The following is a 19,126-nucleotide window of genomic DNA, read 5'->3' on the forward strand; positions in this document are numbered from 1 at the left end:
TAGCTGACGTCACCTGGCGAGTGTTTGAGTGTGAGAGGTTTAAAGGGGATGAGACGGTAAAAATAGGGGCGAGACATTTCAAGGTATCTCGCGGGTTTGGCACTTTTTTATATATAAAAAAAAAAAAACAGAAAAAACAACAGTGCCACGTACACGCAGGAGAAACATATTTAATTGGAGTTTTCAGAGGAAAAAAGTTATAAAACGTTGCATATAGCATAATAAAAATGATTCAGTTATTCAAGGATGCATCATCGTTTTTTCTAAATGCTTTAAAAGGCATCCTCTGGTATTATGCTGCGCTCACGTAGTTCCAAGTACGACACATTGACAACTGTCAAGGAAGAGCAAAGAAACATATTATCTAAGCCACGTGATCATCAATAACCTCCATGTTTCACGTTTTGGCAACTCGTGTACCAAAACTCGTGTTCTCTGACTTTTACGAGTTGCTGCCCCGCCTTGAGGGGGTGGTCATGTGAATGTTTATTGAATGCACTATTAAATCTCCTCTTTTTTTAAAAAAATAAATAAATAACAGCGCTATGAACTGTGGGTAATTCCCTTAGGCAAAGTGTGCAGAAAATGTGGCCGCCAAAAAGAGCTCATAGTGTCTGAGAGGGAGCCCTCACACACTCGACGGCCCCCTAAACCCTCACTGACTCACCTGGAACATGTCTGGGATCGAGCCTCTTTCCAACACCTGCCTTTTCATTGACCTTTCCAGACTTCATCATTCCCCACCTGTCCACCAGATGCCCTCGGACCTCCCCTCCATTAGCCAATCACCTGATCCTGCTCCTCTCCGCACACCTGGCCCCTGATTCGGCCCCGACACGCTGCCTGTTGCTGGAAGTCTTCTGAAAGTCTTTTTTTTTTTTTCCCACCACTGAAGGCTCTTTAATTCTGTTCTGCCACTGTCTGTCTGTCGCTTTTTTTTTTTTTTTTTCTTCTCCCCGCTGCAGCACGGAGTGACATTTACAGCTGAGAGCAGTTTATTACTTTAGATGTTCCAGGATTCACGCTGCTTCTGCGAAAAAAAAGAAAAATAAAATCCCTGCGTTCGGTTTCAGGTGACTCTGAGTAAACTGTGGAAATGAAACCGCATGGGAAACGTTTTTCCACCGCACTTCTGACTATCTGAACTATTTCTGTCGCGCTATGCAAATGACAGAAATGTAAATTCTTTATCACAGCTGTTAGCCTCGTTTTGATTTTTCCTCCGTTTTAATTAAAGCGGGAGGTCTTTATTGTTGCAGAAAGGTTTGCGGCGCGGCTCCACCTGCCTGACTTCGCTCATCTTTAATGATAATGCCACGCGGCACCGCCGAGATTGAAATGGAGAGGCACCACACTGGAAGACGAGAAGGAAAATTGCTTTCCAAAGAGAGAGAGAGGGAGAAAAAAACAAAAAAAAAACAACAACATGTGAAGATTTGCAATTCAGATACCAACACTGATTTTTAGAGTCATTCCCAGTTTGTTTTGGCAATTAGCATCACGCTTTTCACTCCATCCCTTCAATCTGGGAGTTAATAAGAGTGGATCAAAATCCAATCAGAGCTGATTGCTAAGGCTCGGCATCACAGCGGCTCTCTATATTCTGACACTTGCTTTGATTCCCTCTCAGCTCAACTTAGCTGTCCGAGGAGAGCGGACAGGGGCCTGACATTAATGGGCTCGCAATCAACGCGTGGCCCGCTGCTTAAAAACAGGAACGCTGGGGACGGAGTTGCTGTGCAAAGCTCGTCCTCAGCAGTATTTCCTCCCCTGAAGGGAAAAAAAAAGCTGCCGCAGACAGCCGCCGGTGATGCGCTGGTTCGGGGAGCAACCAGCTGTGTTACAACAAACCACACACAGCTTCTGTCAGGCAACATCAGCCAATCAAGACATATGGTAATGAGCTGGAGGAGGGGGGGGGGGAAGGGAGAGATGTTCTGGTTCAGGAATGGGAGCAATTAGATTAGAAAAAAAAATGGAGGGAGAGGAGGATGGACAGGAAGGAACGATGGAGAGGGAAAGTTAGAGAGGCCGTGACCAGAGAGACGGCGCTTGGCCCCAGATGTGCGTCGGCTGGGATCCCAGCAGTACGCTGTACGAGGCGACATTTACTGCGGGCCAAACAGCTGGGGCACGTGGGAGAGCGCCAAGACAAAGAGCTGGATGCAAAACGGGAGACCAGGGAGGAGGAGGAGGAGGAGGGGGAGGGGAGGGAGGGAGAGGAGGTCTGGTTGTCTGTGCGAGCTGTCACGAGACGTGGGAAACGCCGTTTTGGTTAATTGGAGTCAATGAGACTATACAGAACGAAAAGGTTCAGATCCATGGGAAAAGTCATGGTACAGAAGTGCACTGGGAGGTCAGAGGGAGGGCGGAGCAGACGGGCAGAGAGGTGTCTTTAACTGTGTGTGTGGTAGACTTTCAAATTAAAACAGTAAAGCTCGTGACGAGGCAGGAAAATCTGCCTTGAGGTTCATTTTGATACAGATTGCTCGATTTTTAAAAACCTAAAAACTGTAATATGATGCGCTGAACTGTTTGACATCGATTGTTTTTGTAAAACCTGAAGGTAACTCGTCAGAACTCCAACTTCCTGCCTCTTATTGGAAATATAACTCATTATGAGTTGTTGAAAATGATTTATTTTCACAGTTGAGTTGTTTTTAGTGGTGGATCGTTACTAATAACATTTATTTAAATACTGTACTTGTGCTTGTTCTTAACTTGAGTATGCTGTTTTTATTTCTGGTACTTTATTCTTCCACCTCACTAATATTGAGAAGCAATTATTGATGTTTACTCCGCTACATGTATGTGTTAACTTTGGTCCTGGTTACTCTGCAATTGTAGTTTAATGACACATAGTATGACCAACGAATGAGTTGGATGTGATATTACAGATCACAATCAAACTTTATTGATCCTCAAATGGAAAATTACTCGGTACATAAATAATTAAACTGCTTTTAGTGCAAAAACTGGAGAAACTTAACCAAAATGCCTGAGTATTTGAGTAAATTGTACTTAGCTACATTCCATCACTGGTTATTCTAAATTTTGACGCTAACATTTTTATCTTCACTGCCAATTTAAACTGATTCCAAACAGCGTTATTGCTACTTTTACCTAAGTGCAATATCTGAATCCTTCCTCCACATGTGAGCAAGTTGTTTTTCCCGGCGACGCAACACGACGGCGTCGGGGGTCAAATTCAGATCACTCATTCATCCATCATTTAAACTCTCACACATCCTGAGTGTTGTCACTCGTGCGGTGTTAAAGGCTTTTAAAGCGCGTGAAGCTGTTCTGCACAACATCTGTGACGTTTACTACATTTGACCCGAGCAAAGGCCGCTTTTAGGTCAACAAGCTCCCGTGTCGCTGTGACAGTAACATGTTGTGGATCGTCCTCAATATAACATCGATTTGTTGAGCTGCGGGTGTTTAATTCTGCGCGTTTCTTCTGTTTGTTGTTGATTTTTCTGCGTGATTCTTTCATTTATCCGAGAAGACACCGAGGCGTTTCGTGGCGCGCGTGCTTCATGCGATTGTGCGTGTAAACGAACTTGAATAATCATCTTTGATTAATGAAGGGAGGAGCGTTATTACATGCACATCGCTCGACGGCTCGACAATAAACCAACTTGTTTGCTCTTGCAGCTTCTTCAGACTGAGCGCAAATATTGGCACAGTTACACACTGTACGCTGTGCAGGCAACGCAAAGAAGATAGTGGACGGATGCAAATGAGGCGCGCATGCATCCGCCTGAGCTGAAGATGTCGAGAAGTCCGAACTAATCTGAGGCTTTGGGACTTAATTCGCGAACACGCGGATATGAGAAGAAAGGGAGAGCCGTCTGCAGGCACGTTTCGATAATTTCCCTCAAATGCATCAAAGCTAAAGTAACGAGCCTGTTTTGAAAATGTAAGGAGTAGAAAGTGCAGATATGTGTGTTCAAATGTACGGAACAGAAGTAGAAAGTCGTCCGAAAAACAATATTCAAGTGAAGTACGGATACCTGAAGAGAGTATTTGTATTCGTAACTTCACACGTACGTCTGCAGCTGATGTTCGTCGAAAAAACCCACGAAACATCAGGTTGTATCTCTAATGAGATTCGTCTCCTTTCAATAATTGATTACGACTGTTACTCTTTATGAATGAGATTATTGTAATCCTCCTACATTGAATCTGTCACTCCCTTTTACACCTTGACAATCCGCTCTTCCCCCCCTCCGGCTGTCTTATTCAACCAAAGCTCACGCGTGTGACATTGTTCAACCCCTTTTTCCGTGCAGGCTGTAACGCGGGGATGTGACGTGTTTTCATCTCGCCACACGGCACCTTCAAGAATGCAATAGAAGAAGAAGAAGAAGAAGTAGAAGAGGAAGAAGAAGAAGAAGAAAAAAAAAAGGATTTCTGGAACAAGCCTGCTAGCGCCAATCAAGAGGCAGCTCCTGTGATGTAGCTCGAGAGCTGATTCAGTGTCGGATCCCAAACTCTTCCTCCGGGGCACAAATCCAGAGGTTCATTGTGAAACCACGAAAGAAGCAGAAGAGGAAAAGAGGAAGAGAGGGAGAGAGAGGGAGAGAAAAAAAATCATATGCTGTCCCCTCGGGCCGACTGAGTGCTTTGGCTAAAAATACTCCCAAAATTTCTCAATCACACTCTGTCCTACTGCGCCACAATGCAGGAGCTTTAGAAGTTAAAAGGCATGGAGGAATTAACACAAAGAAATAGGCCGCCATAGCAAACGGGCGAAAAACGTATCCCGCTCCCCTCCTCCCTCCCTTTCTTCTCCCGCGTCCTCCACTGCTGGCTGCCTTTAGAAATGGAATTAATCCGTCTGTGATCTGTGATTTTGTTATTTTTTCCCCCCCCCCCCCTCTCTCCTTCCCTTTCCCTCTTCATTTCGGTGCGACGCGAGCACCCTGTCCTCTCCCCCAGAGGGAAGCTATCGCCGGTGCGCATGATTCACGAGGCGGTAGATATTAAGTAGAAAATGAAACCGTCTTTGCTTGCTCTCTGATCCCCTTAGTCGAGATGAGTAAATAAGGAATGGTTTCAATTAGGCAGTGGGAACACAGCCGCTGGCGACTTCTTAAGTTTGCTTTAATCGCTGTGTGAGCTGCTAATAATCTCATCCAGGGGCCTTTTAAACACACTGTGGCTGTACATTTATTTATGATAACAAATTTTATTTATCACGCCGTCCCCAGAGCAAAGCGTTGCCCCGGTGCTGAATCTCGTGCTGTTGTACGGATGTTTACTGTGGTTGACGATGCCCCTAAAGTCGTTTTTTTATCAAAGGAGAATCTCTTTGTTTGCGTATTTGATAGAGAGCAAATTAGCCGCCGCGCAACCGCCGCGTGCAAGTGTCAGCGTTGATGTTTGATACGGCGAAATTATTTTGGGTGTGTGGTCGATCAGCGTGGCAAACTGGCCGACCAATTACTTCGTCCGTCTTTTTTTGTTTACCCTGGATGTAAATTCTCGCACACATCAACAGAGGAAGAAGCCCCCAAAAAACTCACAGGAACAAATCGCCTCGTGACAAATAATGAGAAAAAAAAAAAAAAGGGGGAGCTTCTGGCTGACAACCAACAAATTGGTTTTCTGGAAAATTGTGTTAGCGCAGAGCCGTCAAACAGACACCGACATTAAACACAGAGGGGGGGAATGTATGTATGAATGTGTGAGGAGGGAGTGACAGTCGTATCTTCAGGCTAATGGAAACGTATACCATCGGCTGCTCGCCGCTCATCTTTGATGACAGATCGGCGGTCAGAATGACTTCTGTGCTGTGTCAGGAGTCGTTTATATCAAGCGATCACCGGAACATTACAGGTGAAACAACGGCGCCATTTAAAGTGTTCAACAAGATGTGACGTCTTTATTGTCCTCTTGATTCTCAGCTGACGCTGTTTAAGACGTTCGCCATCTTTTTCCACTTGAAAACACACCCGTTGCATGTTACAACGGCCACAACGGCGTCAGCTGGTAATGTTTTCGCCTTGTTAGTCTGTGTGTGTCATCGTGGCAAAACCCCAGTTGTAATTTGGACGGCCACAGTTTTGCATGCTGACAGATTTTATTGAACGACCTGAAACAGCTGTGTTGTTCTTGTTCCTTGAACAAAATGAATATTGCTCCAGGACAATCGTTGAAACTTACCAAACATGTCTTAGTAATAGTTTGGCGTAGTTGTTCTTTTGAACATGTGTTTAACATTGTGAAAGGGACGATTTTAACCCAAACCATGTTTTCCGTAACCTAAAAGTCTTTTAGTTCCCTAAAGCTGATCAAACAGCAACAGAAAACTGACATGAAATGGAAAACAATAAGTAAACTTAGTGTGAAGAGTGAAGTGAACAGTTTAATAATGTTTTCCAAACTGGATACCAGCTGAGTGATACTCCTATGCTTAAAACAACCATATGTAACTTTTTTTTAAACCTTAGAATAACAGCTTAAAATCATTTTGATGGTACAGTGTCTTGTAATAAGGCGAGTTGTGTCTCTGTCACAGCCTCTCTTGTTGCAGAGCTGTGACATCACAACAGCAGGATTGGTCAATTGCAATGGTGGTCATGGTTTTTAAAGAAAAAAGTATAAATACCACATTAAAATCCTTAAAATGACACCAACTCCTTCCTCATTAAAAAATCAAGATTATGTGAAAGTGCTAATGTTTTTCATTTCCAAAGTTTGACTGCTGGACACAAGACGTCTTCTGCTTCGCTGTGAAGTCTATTCTCAGTCTGTGTTATCTGGAGGTTTCAAGTTTCCACATCACAATCCTGTAGGCTAAATATCAGACCGGGGTTGGCTTCCAAACTATTTGTGAAGTCACAAATCTCGCTCGTAGTCCCGCCTCTTGAGACCAGATTTCCAAAGAAGCAGAGAAAAAACTGCATTTAAGTGTCAAACTCTGCACATACCTCATTTTATACAGTGAAGCTCAAACGTTCAACTGTTTGAAAAAGACAAAAACATGAAGGGGAACGCGTTCAACATTCATTCTTGACCTTAAAATCGAAACAAATGTTCACCGGGTCTTTGTAATCGCTGTTCTGAGGCTTTTGATTAAATCACATAATCTTCATCAAGAAACGGGAGGTTTTTCAAGGTTGGCAGCGAATTTCAAAATCTCAGCTTTTCAGGCAAAATGGATGAAACATCCTTGAAATGCTTAGCGAAAAAAAAAAAAAAAAAGAAAAATGGAAATTTGAACATTTACCATTCCATGACAGCTGAGCAAACTCCATCTGCTGACGGAGATCACAAGATTTGATCAAACGCTCCAGTGCAGCGACGAGACGGAGCTCGTGGTGAGATTGCTTTCTTAACAACCTTCAGATTGAACAATGTGATTATCCAATTGCAAGCGTGTGAAAATGCAGATAAGATAAGCCCTTCCAAAATAAAAAAAAAAGAGAGGATGACAGGGAAGAATAAGGTATTTTCATTAAGAAAATGCACTAATAAGGAGGGATAGATAACTCGGATAGCCTCGATAGACAGTGAGGAAACATTTCGCGGTTCGTTCGCGTTCAAACAGAGCACGAAGGAGGACGAGCGAGTGCGAACGAGCCTCGTCAGGCTCTGCATTCGGCTCGGAGTGAAGATGTAAACATGCAATTTGAATATGCATGCGGGAGAGAGGGTTCATCCAAGGAGCAGAATAAATAATAAACACACGTTCAGTTTATTTCTCCGAGGGCCGACCTTCCACACATGGCCACACACATTTCACTGACTCATCACTGGGAATTAGCAGCTGCACTCACTTCACGTGTCTCTCGTCTGGGCAAATTCCAAATAGCATTTAATGCGCAAGGAAGATGAAGAGAAATGATCCAAACAGAGGAGCGAGAAGGCGGACAGCGAGAGGGACGGCGAAGGAAGAAGAGAGGAAGAGATTTGAAGAAGAAGAAGAAGAAGAAGAAGCAGGAGAAAGAGCGAGCGAGCGAGTGGGAGGGAGGGAGAATTAGCCGAACACTTCTGGATGACTTGTGCTCAAACAGTTTAACTAACGAGTAACTGACACAAACACTCGGATGACTCGCATGAATGAGCAGGACAAAAAAACCTCGCTTACCATGTGTGTCGCTCGCTCTCACCCACACACACACACACACACACACACACACACACACACACACACAGTGGTGTTCAACGGTTGGCATGAAGAGGGATTAGATGAACAATTATTACGACAGCAGACCACCAGATCTAAAAACTGTTTGCGCCACTATCCTCCGCGTAGTATACAATTTAGGGGATGGATATACCATTTAACGTCAATGTTTGGTTTATTTTAGTCCCATTATCTGCATAAAGTCTCCAGATTTAAACATTGGCAGTATCTTCTTCTACCCATGTTCATATTTGTACATATACGAGCCGACTGTCGAGAGGAGGGAGGGTTTGGCATTAGCCGTACAGTTAGCCGAGAAAGCTGCCAATCCATTTGCTGCAGTTGGAGAAGGCGATTCAACACTTGGAAGTGTGTCACCGCTGGATATTTTTAAGGGAAGGCCTCCAGGCATGTTCGAGGAGACAAGACAAAGGTGGGTTTTTTTTCGGGCTGAAACGTGATCTTTTGCTAACCCCGACCAAGTGTGTATTGTGGCTAATCCTAACCAGATGGTAAGCACAACATAAAACTGAAAAAACAACCCGACGAAATGTAAAGTTTTGATATCATCCTGGTTTTGCAGAAACATACTCTGCCAACATTTATTCTGGTAATTGGGTTGCTTGCTGATATCGTTCTTTTTTTTTTTTTTAAACCACCTGAGGAACATCGGTGAAGCTTCGCCCTCGGGTGGTTTTGGCAACCGACAAGCAAATCATTTCCTCAATATTTCAGCCGGCATTCACACTGACAGCAGCTCTGTGTCGGGGCGACGCGAGAGGCTGCAGCGGTGAGGGGTGTGTTGCTCCAGGTGAGAGTGATAGACGATCGAGGGAAGGCCAGTTGGAAATGGATCCATTCGCCCGAAGGCTTATCAGACGCTTATCAGATTCAAATATATCATTGAAAACTCTGGAGAGCTTTCACGGCAACAGTTATTTTACCTGTTGTGGAGACATTTGTTGAGTTATTCCTTTTACCTACAGTGGCGAAGCTTCTAATCATGTCTGTGGCAAGCTCTTTTTCAAGGCTCGGAAATTTAAAATCTACGCGTTGGAGCTCCTGTCTTTATTTTCCACTGAATGGTGGATTCTCTCAGGTCTCTGCACTACACCCCTTCACCATGGTTACGCACTCACACTGACAGAAAGTGTGATAAAAGACTGATAACCTGAACGACAGTGCAGTCTCAACCCTGATGACCTCTTTGTTTGCGTCTCCAACAACACGTTTGGTAGCCGCCCCAGATACCCGTACATGTGTGCGAAACCAGCCCTTACACATGTTTGATTGTCCACCACAGTGCCTCGGTAGACGGTGTGATAACGAGGTGCAGAACAACGCTGAGCCGGGTTCAACTTTTTATCAGACTGGTCTCAATCGGGATCATCGAGTATTTATTTCTGTTATATCAGAGGGTGATTTGAAAAGACACAGGTTCGGTATAAATCGCTTTTCCCACCTCAGACTGAGCTTCATATGTATTGAAATAACATCGTCCAACAGGTACAGGACACAACACAACCGACATAACAGCTCTGATACCTATAGAGGATAAAGACAGTGATTCAAACGAGCCAGCTATGTGGTTTCAGCCATAGCAGAGTCCATAGCAACCACCATGGCAACACTAGAAAATGGTGCATTTTACCTCTAATTTCTGGCAAGAGATGGAAAAATCTTTATGATATCTGAAAACTAACAATCATACACAGTCACAGAACAAAGCATATGGAAATAAAATACAGTTCTTTCTAGAAATACTATATTTCATGCAGAAACTTGCTTAAAATCTTCCCTTTTCCTCCAAGATGTCGGCCACATAAACTTGACAGTCACATGACACAGACGCAAGAAAAGGCAAATTAGAAAGGACTCGTGTTTTGTGCTGTTACACATTTCGATGTGAGACTGTGTTGGTGTTGTGTAAAGATCACGAACGTGGCTTCAAAAATCCATTCCAACATCTGCCGAGAATGCGTCTCAAATCACCTTCTAATCTTCCGTAAAGCTCCTCGGTTGCATTTACACTTGAAGGAAGCACAGACGAGGTTTTGTTGCCAAAGTGAGGCTGCCAGTTTGAATCCATCAAAAGCCGAATGAAAAAAAGACAGGAATCAGTCTTCCCCGTCTGAAAAATAGTGCCAGTTTGCCTTTGAGCAGGACGAACTGTTAAAATGCTTTTTTTTGTATTGAATAAGCAGCACAGTCGGACTCCATGTATGCTCAGCGGACTTCGCCGAGATAATTCTCACTTTCCATGAATAATAAAAAGAGAATGGATCTCTCAAGTTCGAATTGAAATCCTGCCTCTGACACTGGCTCACTTCCCCTTTTAAACCCATCTGCCGTGTAAGCACCTCTGAGCTGCAGCCTGCCGCATTTCCATCACTCAACACATTTAAAAATAAATGAGTAAATATGAAATTAATAAGCTGAAAGATTGAAGCGCCGAGGCTCTGCACACACGCGCGCGCCATGCTCCGCCTCTGGGAGAAATGGTTCGACCGCATTTGCATGGGGGAGAAAATAGCCCGGCATATATTATCCACCCGCTGCAACTGATTTCTGATCCTGCTGCTCCAGCCCACCACATCTCGTCGGTGATATTGCCTCACCTCGTCGTGATTAGAGGATTGTTTGTTTCTGCTAATAGTAATGGCTCAATTAGCGGCTGATGTGTTCGTACTGGCGCACAGCGTCTTAGAGGACAGAGTGTATTTGTTTTCTTACAGATGAAAAGGAAGTTGTGGACGATGATGCTGAGCCACTTTATTTATTTATTATCTACTTATTTCTGGTGCGTCACAACGTGACGTTCAACTTTCTGACACTTCAGGAGAGAAACAAGCGGATGTAGTCAGTGGAATATTGTGTTGAATCAATGTTTTCTTTACTTTAAGCGGCTATGATCCATATACTTTTACTCTTTATCATGTAGCAATGGATCGTACGACTACTTGTAGTTAAGCAGGGCTGATTGCAGAACAACGAAGCTGTACGTAGCATTTTAGTGTCTTTCAGCAAATTGTTTTGGTTGTTGATCCACCCCTTTATTGTTTTTGGTTCACTTACATCAATCGCATTATGTCATTTTTGGCCACAGCAGGCAACAGTTAGCAACTAGCTGGTGGACATAGTGAAGCATTTAGTGGCTAAAGAGCCTGATATTTCTCTCATAGTTGGTGGAGACCAAAACGGAGCAAAAAGCGAGTGAAAAATGAACTTGAATATTAGAAAGATGACTTAAAATAACAGTTAATGTTCCTCCAATGATGCTGTTGGCTACAAATTTGCCACCAACTACAGTGATCATATGTTATTAACCTATTCTTTCTATTGCTGTCATTTGCTTCCATTGCCTCCAGTTATTGCAGGTTTAAATATTCCTACTTTATGCTAGTTAAAGCAGTATCATTTGATTCTTTGGCCACTTAAGAGCAAGCTGGCATCACAATATTGTCATCTTCTCGACTTACAAAGTGCTAAGACGCTCAAGCAAAAGGTTATTCTTCATTCTTAAATGTTCCCACATTAGTTTCCACAAAGTGGTTGATAATCCTTGCACAGTTTTAACTAATTACACTTTGTAAAAGCGGTGCGGATGAAAACATTTCACCAAGTGTTGGTGACATGTCCCGACCGTCTCCAGTGTAAATGACACCGAGGCTATGTTGGGACGAAAGCTCCAGCCAGAGGAAACTCAATACAGGACAGCTCTCATCGTGTAATCAGTTCAAGGACAAGATACAAACCAGCTGACCAGCAGCTCACTTGTCGCTTCATAAACCTGCGTACAGTTCAGTTCAGAGAAGACGTTTTGTGTTTCATTCACAAGACGGTCGCTTTGATTCAGACGGCCAGGATACTCGTTTATGCATTGCACACAGATTAGTGCGGTTGCGTACTTACACGGAGCGGCATTTGCATTTATTCAAGTCCAGTATTCACTCTGCGTTCCGCTCTGTGTTGGGTCGGTACCACATGCACCACTGTGTTCACCAGCAGCTCTCTCGGCAGCTGATGAGAGCAGTGAAGCTGAAATCCAAATGAACCAAAACAATGAAGTGAGAGATCTCTGTGGAGTTGAGAGGAAATGCAGAGCGAGGTCATATTTCTCCATCCCTGCAGATCACATAACATAGTATACTTTAATATGGTTTATTCGTGCATTTTTTTAATGAGAAAACTGGACTTTTTCTTCAGGATTTTGTATGATTATATGTGTATTATGTGTATTTTGTCATGTACGTCCTAATGCTCATGATATCAGAGCCTGAGATACAAACGCCACCGGGACACGCTCATTAAAATATCACACCAAAGGCCGACTAATGGACAAAAGAGAACACCACTCAGTGACGGTTATTTTTGTCTTGATCGATGCCACGACGTCTATTCCCCGAGCAGGATTAATGCGAAACCTGATTCGAACCTTTGCATCTTCATAACGTCTCGATAAAAGCCGCGCGGACGCGAACTAGCTGTAATTGGCCTTTTGGAACGGAAAGCACCTCCCCACTATTCTCTCTGGGAAGCAGTCATATCGTTATTCAATGTCCAATTAAAATGGCCTTATTCTCCTCAGGAGCTCTCCACTCCTGCGAGGACCACCTGCAGCACCCTCGCTCGTCTCAGCAGCCCGCCTCAAGTCATTAGCCTTCATACAGGCTCAAAATGGAAATGCCAGTAACTCCTCCGTCCTCCCCACCGCCACCTCCTTTTAGTTTCCTCTCTCATCTCCCTCAGCTCCCACTCCTCTCACCCCCTTTGCCTCAAGTTTTCCTGCTTGGCTCCCCCGCACGTTTAGCCTATTTTTCCTGCCTCGGCTCTCTGCGGGGAATCTGCCCCACTCTCTTCAGCTCGCTCCATCTCGCTTTTTACCACTGCTTTTCTTTTTTCTTTTTTTTTTTTTTTATCTGCCGCTGCCCCCTCCCGAAAACCCCCCCTCCTCCTCCTCCCTCCATCTTTTCTCTACACTGTGTAAGAGAAGAGCAGATTCTTTGAAGGGTCTCCTCTTGCTCCTAACATCTTTCTCTGCCTCTACACCGAGGGGTCTATTTTCTGTATTTTCCTGTAATTCCTTCCCCTCAGTGTCAAGACTGCAGAGCGAGCCAGCCGGTGCAAGGTGGGCCCGAGATTGAACGCTACGGTGAAGGGGGGGGAAAAAAACTGAGTGACCTGAGGTTTCCAGTTGGTCAAACATTGGCTGGTATAAACAAAACCAGAATTTAGTGTACAATATTTTCAGTTCTTCTTGTTCTGAGTGTCAAAATACACCCCAAGCTGTAGGCTGCTCTGGATTTCTGCCTGTGGAAATTTGCACGGGGGAACTTTACTCGCTAAGCCACCTGAACACGCCTCATTTTTATGATATTAATGAAAATGTCACAATGTTAAAAGCGAGAGAAGATTCCTGGATCCACACCAACAGTTTCTTGGGTCTACTCGTCCTCCATCCGAGTTCTTGTGGAAATCTGTTCAGTAGTTTTTGTGCGATCCTGCCGACAATCCAACCAACAGTCAAACTAACTTGCACGGGCGAAAACATAACCTCCTCGTCACGATTACAGGAAAACACCTTCGTAATGCAACTGCAATGACCTCAAACAAGTAGAAACGTTCACCGTTGAGTTAAAACGCTTGAATAACCTCAGAGAATTGTGTCACTTAGCGGCTTTCAAAGCGCTGGGACACACTGCGGCTCGGGAGGTGGAGCGAGCGACGAGTGTTTCGGAGTGCTCTGAGAGAAAAAAACACAATATAAATGCGAGTCGACGCCACACAGTTGCTATAACAGCAGCCGAATCCCGTACAGTATTGAATCACCGCAGTGATATGATTTATCGCCCGGCTGGAAGAAGAAAAAAACAGCGTTATTCTTTCTCTTGTTCAATACTTTTCCTCAGATCCGTCCTGCCAGATGAAATTCTACCCAAAAAAATCAATAGAGGAGAGAGAAGCTCACGATGAAAATTCCTTCATGGTGATGACACGTCTTGCCAATGAGGTACGTGGCAAAAAGCAACAGGTAGCTCCTCTAACAGACCACCGAAAACGCAAGGTGTTGCACCTCTGAGTGAACTCCACATTATTCTGCAGACACAAAACAGAGTTTGGGTGGGTTTACTGTCCATTACAGGATGGCAGGATGTGAACACTATCGACCGCTCCGTCTTTTCACCTCTCTGTGTGAGGAGGCACCTCCTGTGTGGACTAATCTACAGCGTGTCTCTCCGCCTCGCTCTCTGAGGTCCAGGACGGCGTCATTAGCAGTCGGCGCTCAGAGTGCAGCTCGGTTGAAGCCCTGGGGCCAAAGCTTTGTGCCTTAATTACCCACCTAATGAGTCACTGGGAAAGTCACTGGATCTGCTGGTGCCTCCCTCCTTTCTCTCTCTCTCTCTCTCGCTCACTGGCCTACACTCACACACACTTACTGTATTCACGCCATTCCACTCTGACATATAGGCCCGATCGCTCATCAGCTCGCTGGCACGCACACGCTAACGACCGCAGTTGTGCTCCATCAGTCGCTTTATTTACTCTCCCGCTCGCTCTCTCCCCGATTCACGTACTCGGTAGCTTGTTTGGTCCCTCAGACTTCATCCTCACTAAACCCCCGACTTAATCTGACAAAGCTGTTTTAGCTGTGAAAGCGACGGATCCACACTGAAGCGTTTAAACAGTTACAGTGGCAAAGAAAACAAACTAACACATCTCTTCTCCTTCCTCCTCGCTTCATTTTGGTCGCCAGCGACGGAACCGTGCATTTGGCGTGAACCGCGCACCTGCAGTGTTTCGGTTCAGCCGATTCCGCAAAATAATTGTTCTCACGCGTTCCGTTTCCGCCGTCGGACGACAAGAAGAAGCGTAGAAATTGTGATTTGATTGCAGCTCGCAGACGCTGCCTGTTAACTACATCGAGCAAAATCCCTTTTCAGGATGATACAGGTGTGATATCCAACACTGACAGAGCGCAGTAACAACAAACACTAAAATGTTCGGTGAATGACGACACGGCGGGGTCTCCTGACTGTGACTGAGCAGCCGAACATCGTTGCTTTCCTTGTACACAAGTCTTAAGTTGGCATTTTCAGGCCGTTCTCAAAAGTATTAGGTTTTGTGAAAGAGAAATGCTGCCCGAGTGTTGATGGAGCGCCATAACTGAGAGAATAAATATGTTTTTAGGTTACCTTACGTAACAACATCACAGCGTCAGCCCTCCTGTCTGTGTCTCCGCTGGATGAATGCAGGCACTCAGCTCTCTGAACCCAACACACAATAGACCTGAACCATAAAAATATGCCTAGCGTTGCATTTATTACGCGTTCAACGAGAGTGGAAGCCCATTTTCACAGCCTCTGTGGACAGCTGGACTCATTAAAACATGAAGTGTATCTGTTGTGTGTGTGTGTGTGTGTGAGTGTGTGTGAGAGAGAGATAGGACGACTGGAAAATCCCCAAACTTCCGTGTGAAACCACTGGCTATAAAATATGATCAGAGGTTTCCAGCTCCAGTGAAGCCGACGCAGGCGTGACTTACAGGATGAGTTCACAAGGTCGGAAAAGTCAGGTGACGTCTCGGAGGCCGCAAAAACATTCTCGGAGCTTCCGCAGCGAAACATTCTCTTCAACAACTGAAGTAGACGTGGATGTCCGGAGATCCCAAACCGATTTAAAAAGACACGAGGTTTCGGCTTGTGCACACGCTTCAGACGGGGTGTGCGCTAACGCTTTAAGCTTTGTAGCTACGGTGAAGATTCTGGTGCGAAGTAAAGGTGTTGATAACGTCTTTTCAAATCGATTTGGATTCTCAGAGGCGAGCTGTCTGGAGCCATTTCATGTTTTCATCGTCTGAAGAATGATGCAACGCTGCGAAGGTCCAGAAATGTTTTGTGGTGAATAGACATATGGACCAACCACTAACTCATTTTGGGGTCAATTTAACCTTTAAACCTGGCTTCTTTCTGGCAGTCTGTAAAGGGTTGACTCCACTGGTTTCAAAAAGAAGTCTAATTCTATGTAAGCTTATGAGAAAATGACCCTACTTCTCACTTGATTTACAACCTCAGTGGACAGTTTCTTAATGAGTTCACGGTCTCAGTCGCTCGTTTCAAGTCTTCTTCAACACAACGTGACGTCCATTTTGCAAATAATGATCAGGTTTGGAGTAGAATAGAAGATTAAACTGGGTACTCTTCAGGGCGTGGCTTGTGTGATTTAGAGGTCATGACCGCGATGCGGCTTTAATGCCAAACTACAGACCTGTAGCTGAGTCACCCAAATAAATACTTTACTGACAAATCAAATATGAAAAGTGCTCATTCCTGGTAATTTCTTTGTTGTTTGTAGGTGTTTTTTTAATAGTTTTTTTTTTTTTTACCTCACAATCATTGGATCGGTAATATAACTGTCGCTATGATAACCATCAAGAGTCGGAAACTTCCTTCTCTTAATCATAAGCCACCAGACTCATGAAAGTATGACTCAAAACGGGCCGGAAACGACGCCCGCCTCACCACTGCAAACACTTTGCTGCTGTTCTCGTATGAAAGCCCGGTTTCTCTCTCGTTCACGTCTCGCACCTTCTTCTGCTTCTTCGTCTGTATCGATTCCCTCGCTTCCGTTCATATTTGTATCGAGGCAAAGATGCAACATATCCAAAAAAAAGGATACTGTACAGTTTGAGCGCAGTTTTAAATAAAGTTTTGTGATATCATTGAGCAGAAGTTCTTACACACACACACACAGACTGGAGACACACTCTCTCTCTCGCTGTGCCTTCACACCTCCTGCGCTCTCCCGCCTCACATTCTCACAGTAACACTCGGCCCGATGGGATCACACCTGCATGTAGAGCAGAACAGTCTGCTCCTGTTCACTTCCCAGATGCTGCGGGTGGACATGACGACACTCGCCGCGCTAATAACGTCGGACTGAGCTGCTGCCGGAGGGTCGAAATCCTACGGCCACAGAGCGCTTTATTAAAAAGGTCCGGGCGTGACTGTTACACTGAAAACAAACCAGAATTAATCACGTTTTCTGATTAGTATTGATTTTTATATCTCTGGTATCAGTCTGAGAAACGGACACCCGCTGCCGGAATGAAGATGAAGCTGTAAGTAGATATTGAGCGCAGCAGCTTTTTGACCTTTGCTTTTAATGAACACACTCGAGGATGACAAATCTGAAGTGGACACACTCCTGAGATTCAAACTTGAGTGAAATATGATAGAAACGCCGCAGAAACACGACCGGTTTCTTCCCACAAACCCCAGCATCCCCACTCCCTACTTTGGAAGTCTTGCCGTTAGGGTAATGGGCAGCGAAGGATCGCTTTTTAGAGAAAAAGAAAGTGGCGACAGGAAAAAAATGGTGGAGCATCTGCCCCGAGGCAAAAATAAAAAAAAAAAGCAAACTCTGGACCGGAGGAGCGAGGAAAATCTGGACGCGGGAAGCGAATGAAACGCGCTGTTTTGCTCCGTCAACAACTTCTGTTTAAGATGCCCTTGAGCAAGGTGCTCAACGGCCGACTGCTCAGATGGTGCTGACTGGCACCAGACTGTGGTGGTACCGGGCAGCTCCCAGGCCTTAATGTCTGCAGCTGAGCGAGTGTGAAGGGCGTTGCTGTTGCCGAACGAGAGCGCACGGCAGAGCTTTCCTGGGTAAATAAAGATAAAAACAAACAGACTGGATGGCCGGCGAAATGCTAATGCAATCGCTTTCTCTTTGTCTAGACGGAGCGTTTAAGGGCTGCCTGGGCTAAATTTGCAAATACGTATGCATCTCTCAATCTGTGTCCAGAGCTCCGGCGGAAGCTTTTTTTTTTACTGGAGATAGGAAGAAAAAGCGAGCCAGATTCATCAGCCGTTCCCTTTTTGCTAAACGACTGTAACTCTGTGTTTTGATGGCTCGCAGCTAAACGAACAGGCGCCCGGATGTCTTGATGGAGGAAAACTACCTGTAATTTGTTCGGGCAGTAAAAAGGTTTATATATAGAAGGAGAAAAGGTCTTTATATTTTCCCTCTGTTTCATTCTCTCTCTCCCTCTCTCTCTCTCAGGAACTGCCTCCATCTTCAGACTCGAGGCTGACAGGAGGCCTCCAGAGTGCGTTTTGTCCGCTCAACGCCACCTCCTCTGCTGACAGCCCTCAGTTGCCTGGAGACGGCGCTTGAGAGACAAGCTGTGGTGAACGAGCAGGTTGTTGATCAAAGCCCACGACGGCTCCACTGCTGCGTTCTTCAACCAGCGCGCCGCTCGGGTGCCGCACGCCGCTCTCACTTCCTGTCCTCTGCTAACTACAACTTGCGAGGCGAGCTTTTTTTTTTTTTTTTTTCCTTCCATACAGTTACCCTCCAACATTTCCCTCCTGTCGAAAATCACATTTGAAGCGTTTTCTGCTGAGACGCGCCGGCTTGATTGGGGTTTTTTTTTTTTTTTTTTTTTCTTCCATTAGCAATGCAAAAGAGCGCACATTTGAATTTTAAAACACGGGGTTGTGCGATGATTAAGTTCTCTGACAGGCTCGGGATGTTTCAAGCGACACTGTGGGTCTGCCATTAGATGCTTTGTGCCGCTGATTGTGGTGCATAATTTACTCCATACTCTGAAGACGGCAGCCAGGGCAAACAACCGGCGCCATCATTGTTGTTACCTTTCAGGCAAGAAAAAAGAGAAATCAAAAGTTTTATATATTCAGAGATATTTCGCTGACTTTTTTTTTTCCCGCCGTAGATTGCTGCAGATTATCTTTTAAAGTGGTCGCTATTGGCAGGTGTGTTGTTGGTAATGGAAGTGGAAATATTCAGCAGGTACTTTTAGCAGCAAAGCCACAGATGCATAACTTTTCCATTACGAGTTTAAAGTCAGTGTGCTTTTAGACAGTAAGCACTTACCCCTGCGTCTGCTGCACAGCTGTGTGTGTGTGGGGGGGTTTTTTTTTTGTTTTGTTTTGGACTGGCAGCAGCAGCAACTCTGTCGCCCGGCTA

General features: G+C 44.9%; 1 protein-coding gene across 2 annotated transcripts in view; it reads right to left on the minus strand.

Annotated features, from left to right (window-relative positions):
* Positions 1 to 19,126, minus strand: part of rftn1b (raftlin, lipid raft linker 1b) — a 125,596-nt gene that overhangs the window by 72,948 nt on the left and 33,522 nt on the right. Inside the window, exon 1 of one of the 2 annotated variants that reach the window (XM_030393681.1) lies at positions 668 to 753. The exons of the other annotated variant lie outside the window; for it this stretch is intronic. Within the exon in view, the coding sequence (XP_030249541.1) occupies positions 668 to 737 (70 nt within the window). The 5' untranslated portion in view covers positions 738 to 753. Of the gene's footprint in view, positions 1 to 667; positions 754 to 19,126 lie in introns of those variants that run through there. 2 annotated transcript variants of the gene reach the window in all.

Source organism: Sparus aurata, chromosome 17 (genome assembly GCF_900880675.1).
Source record: "Sparus aurata chromosome 17, fSpaAur1.1, whole genome shotgun sequence".
Classification (NCBI taxonomy): domain Eukaryota; kingdom Metazoa; phylum Chordata; class Actinopteri; order Spariformes; family Sparidae; genus Sparus; species Sparus aurata.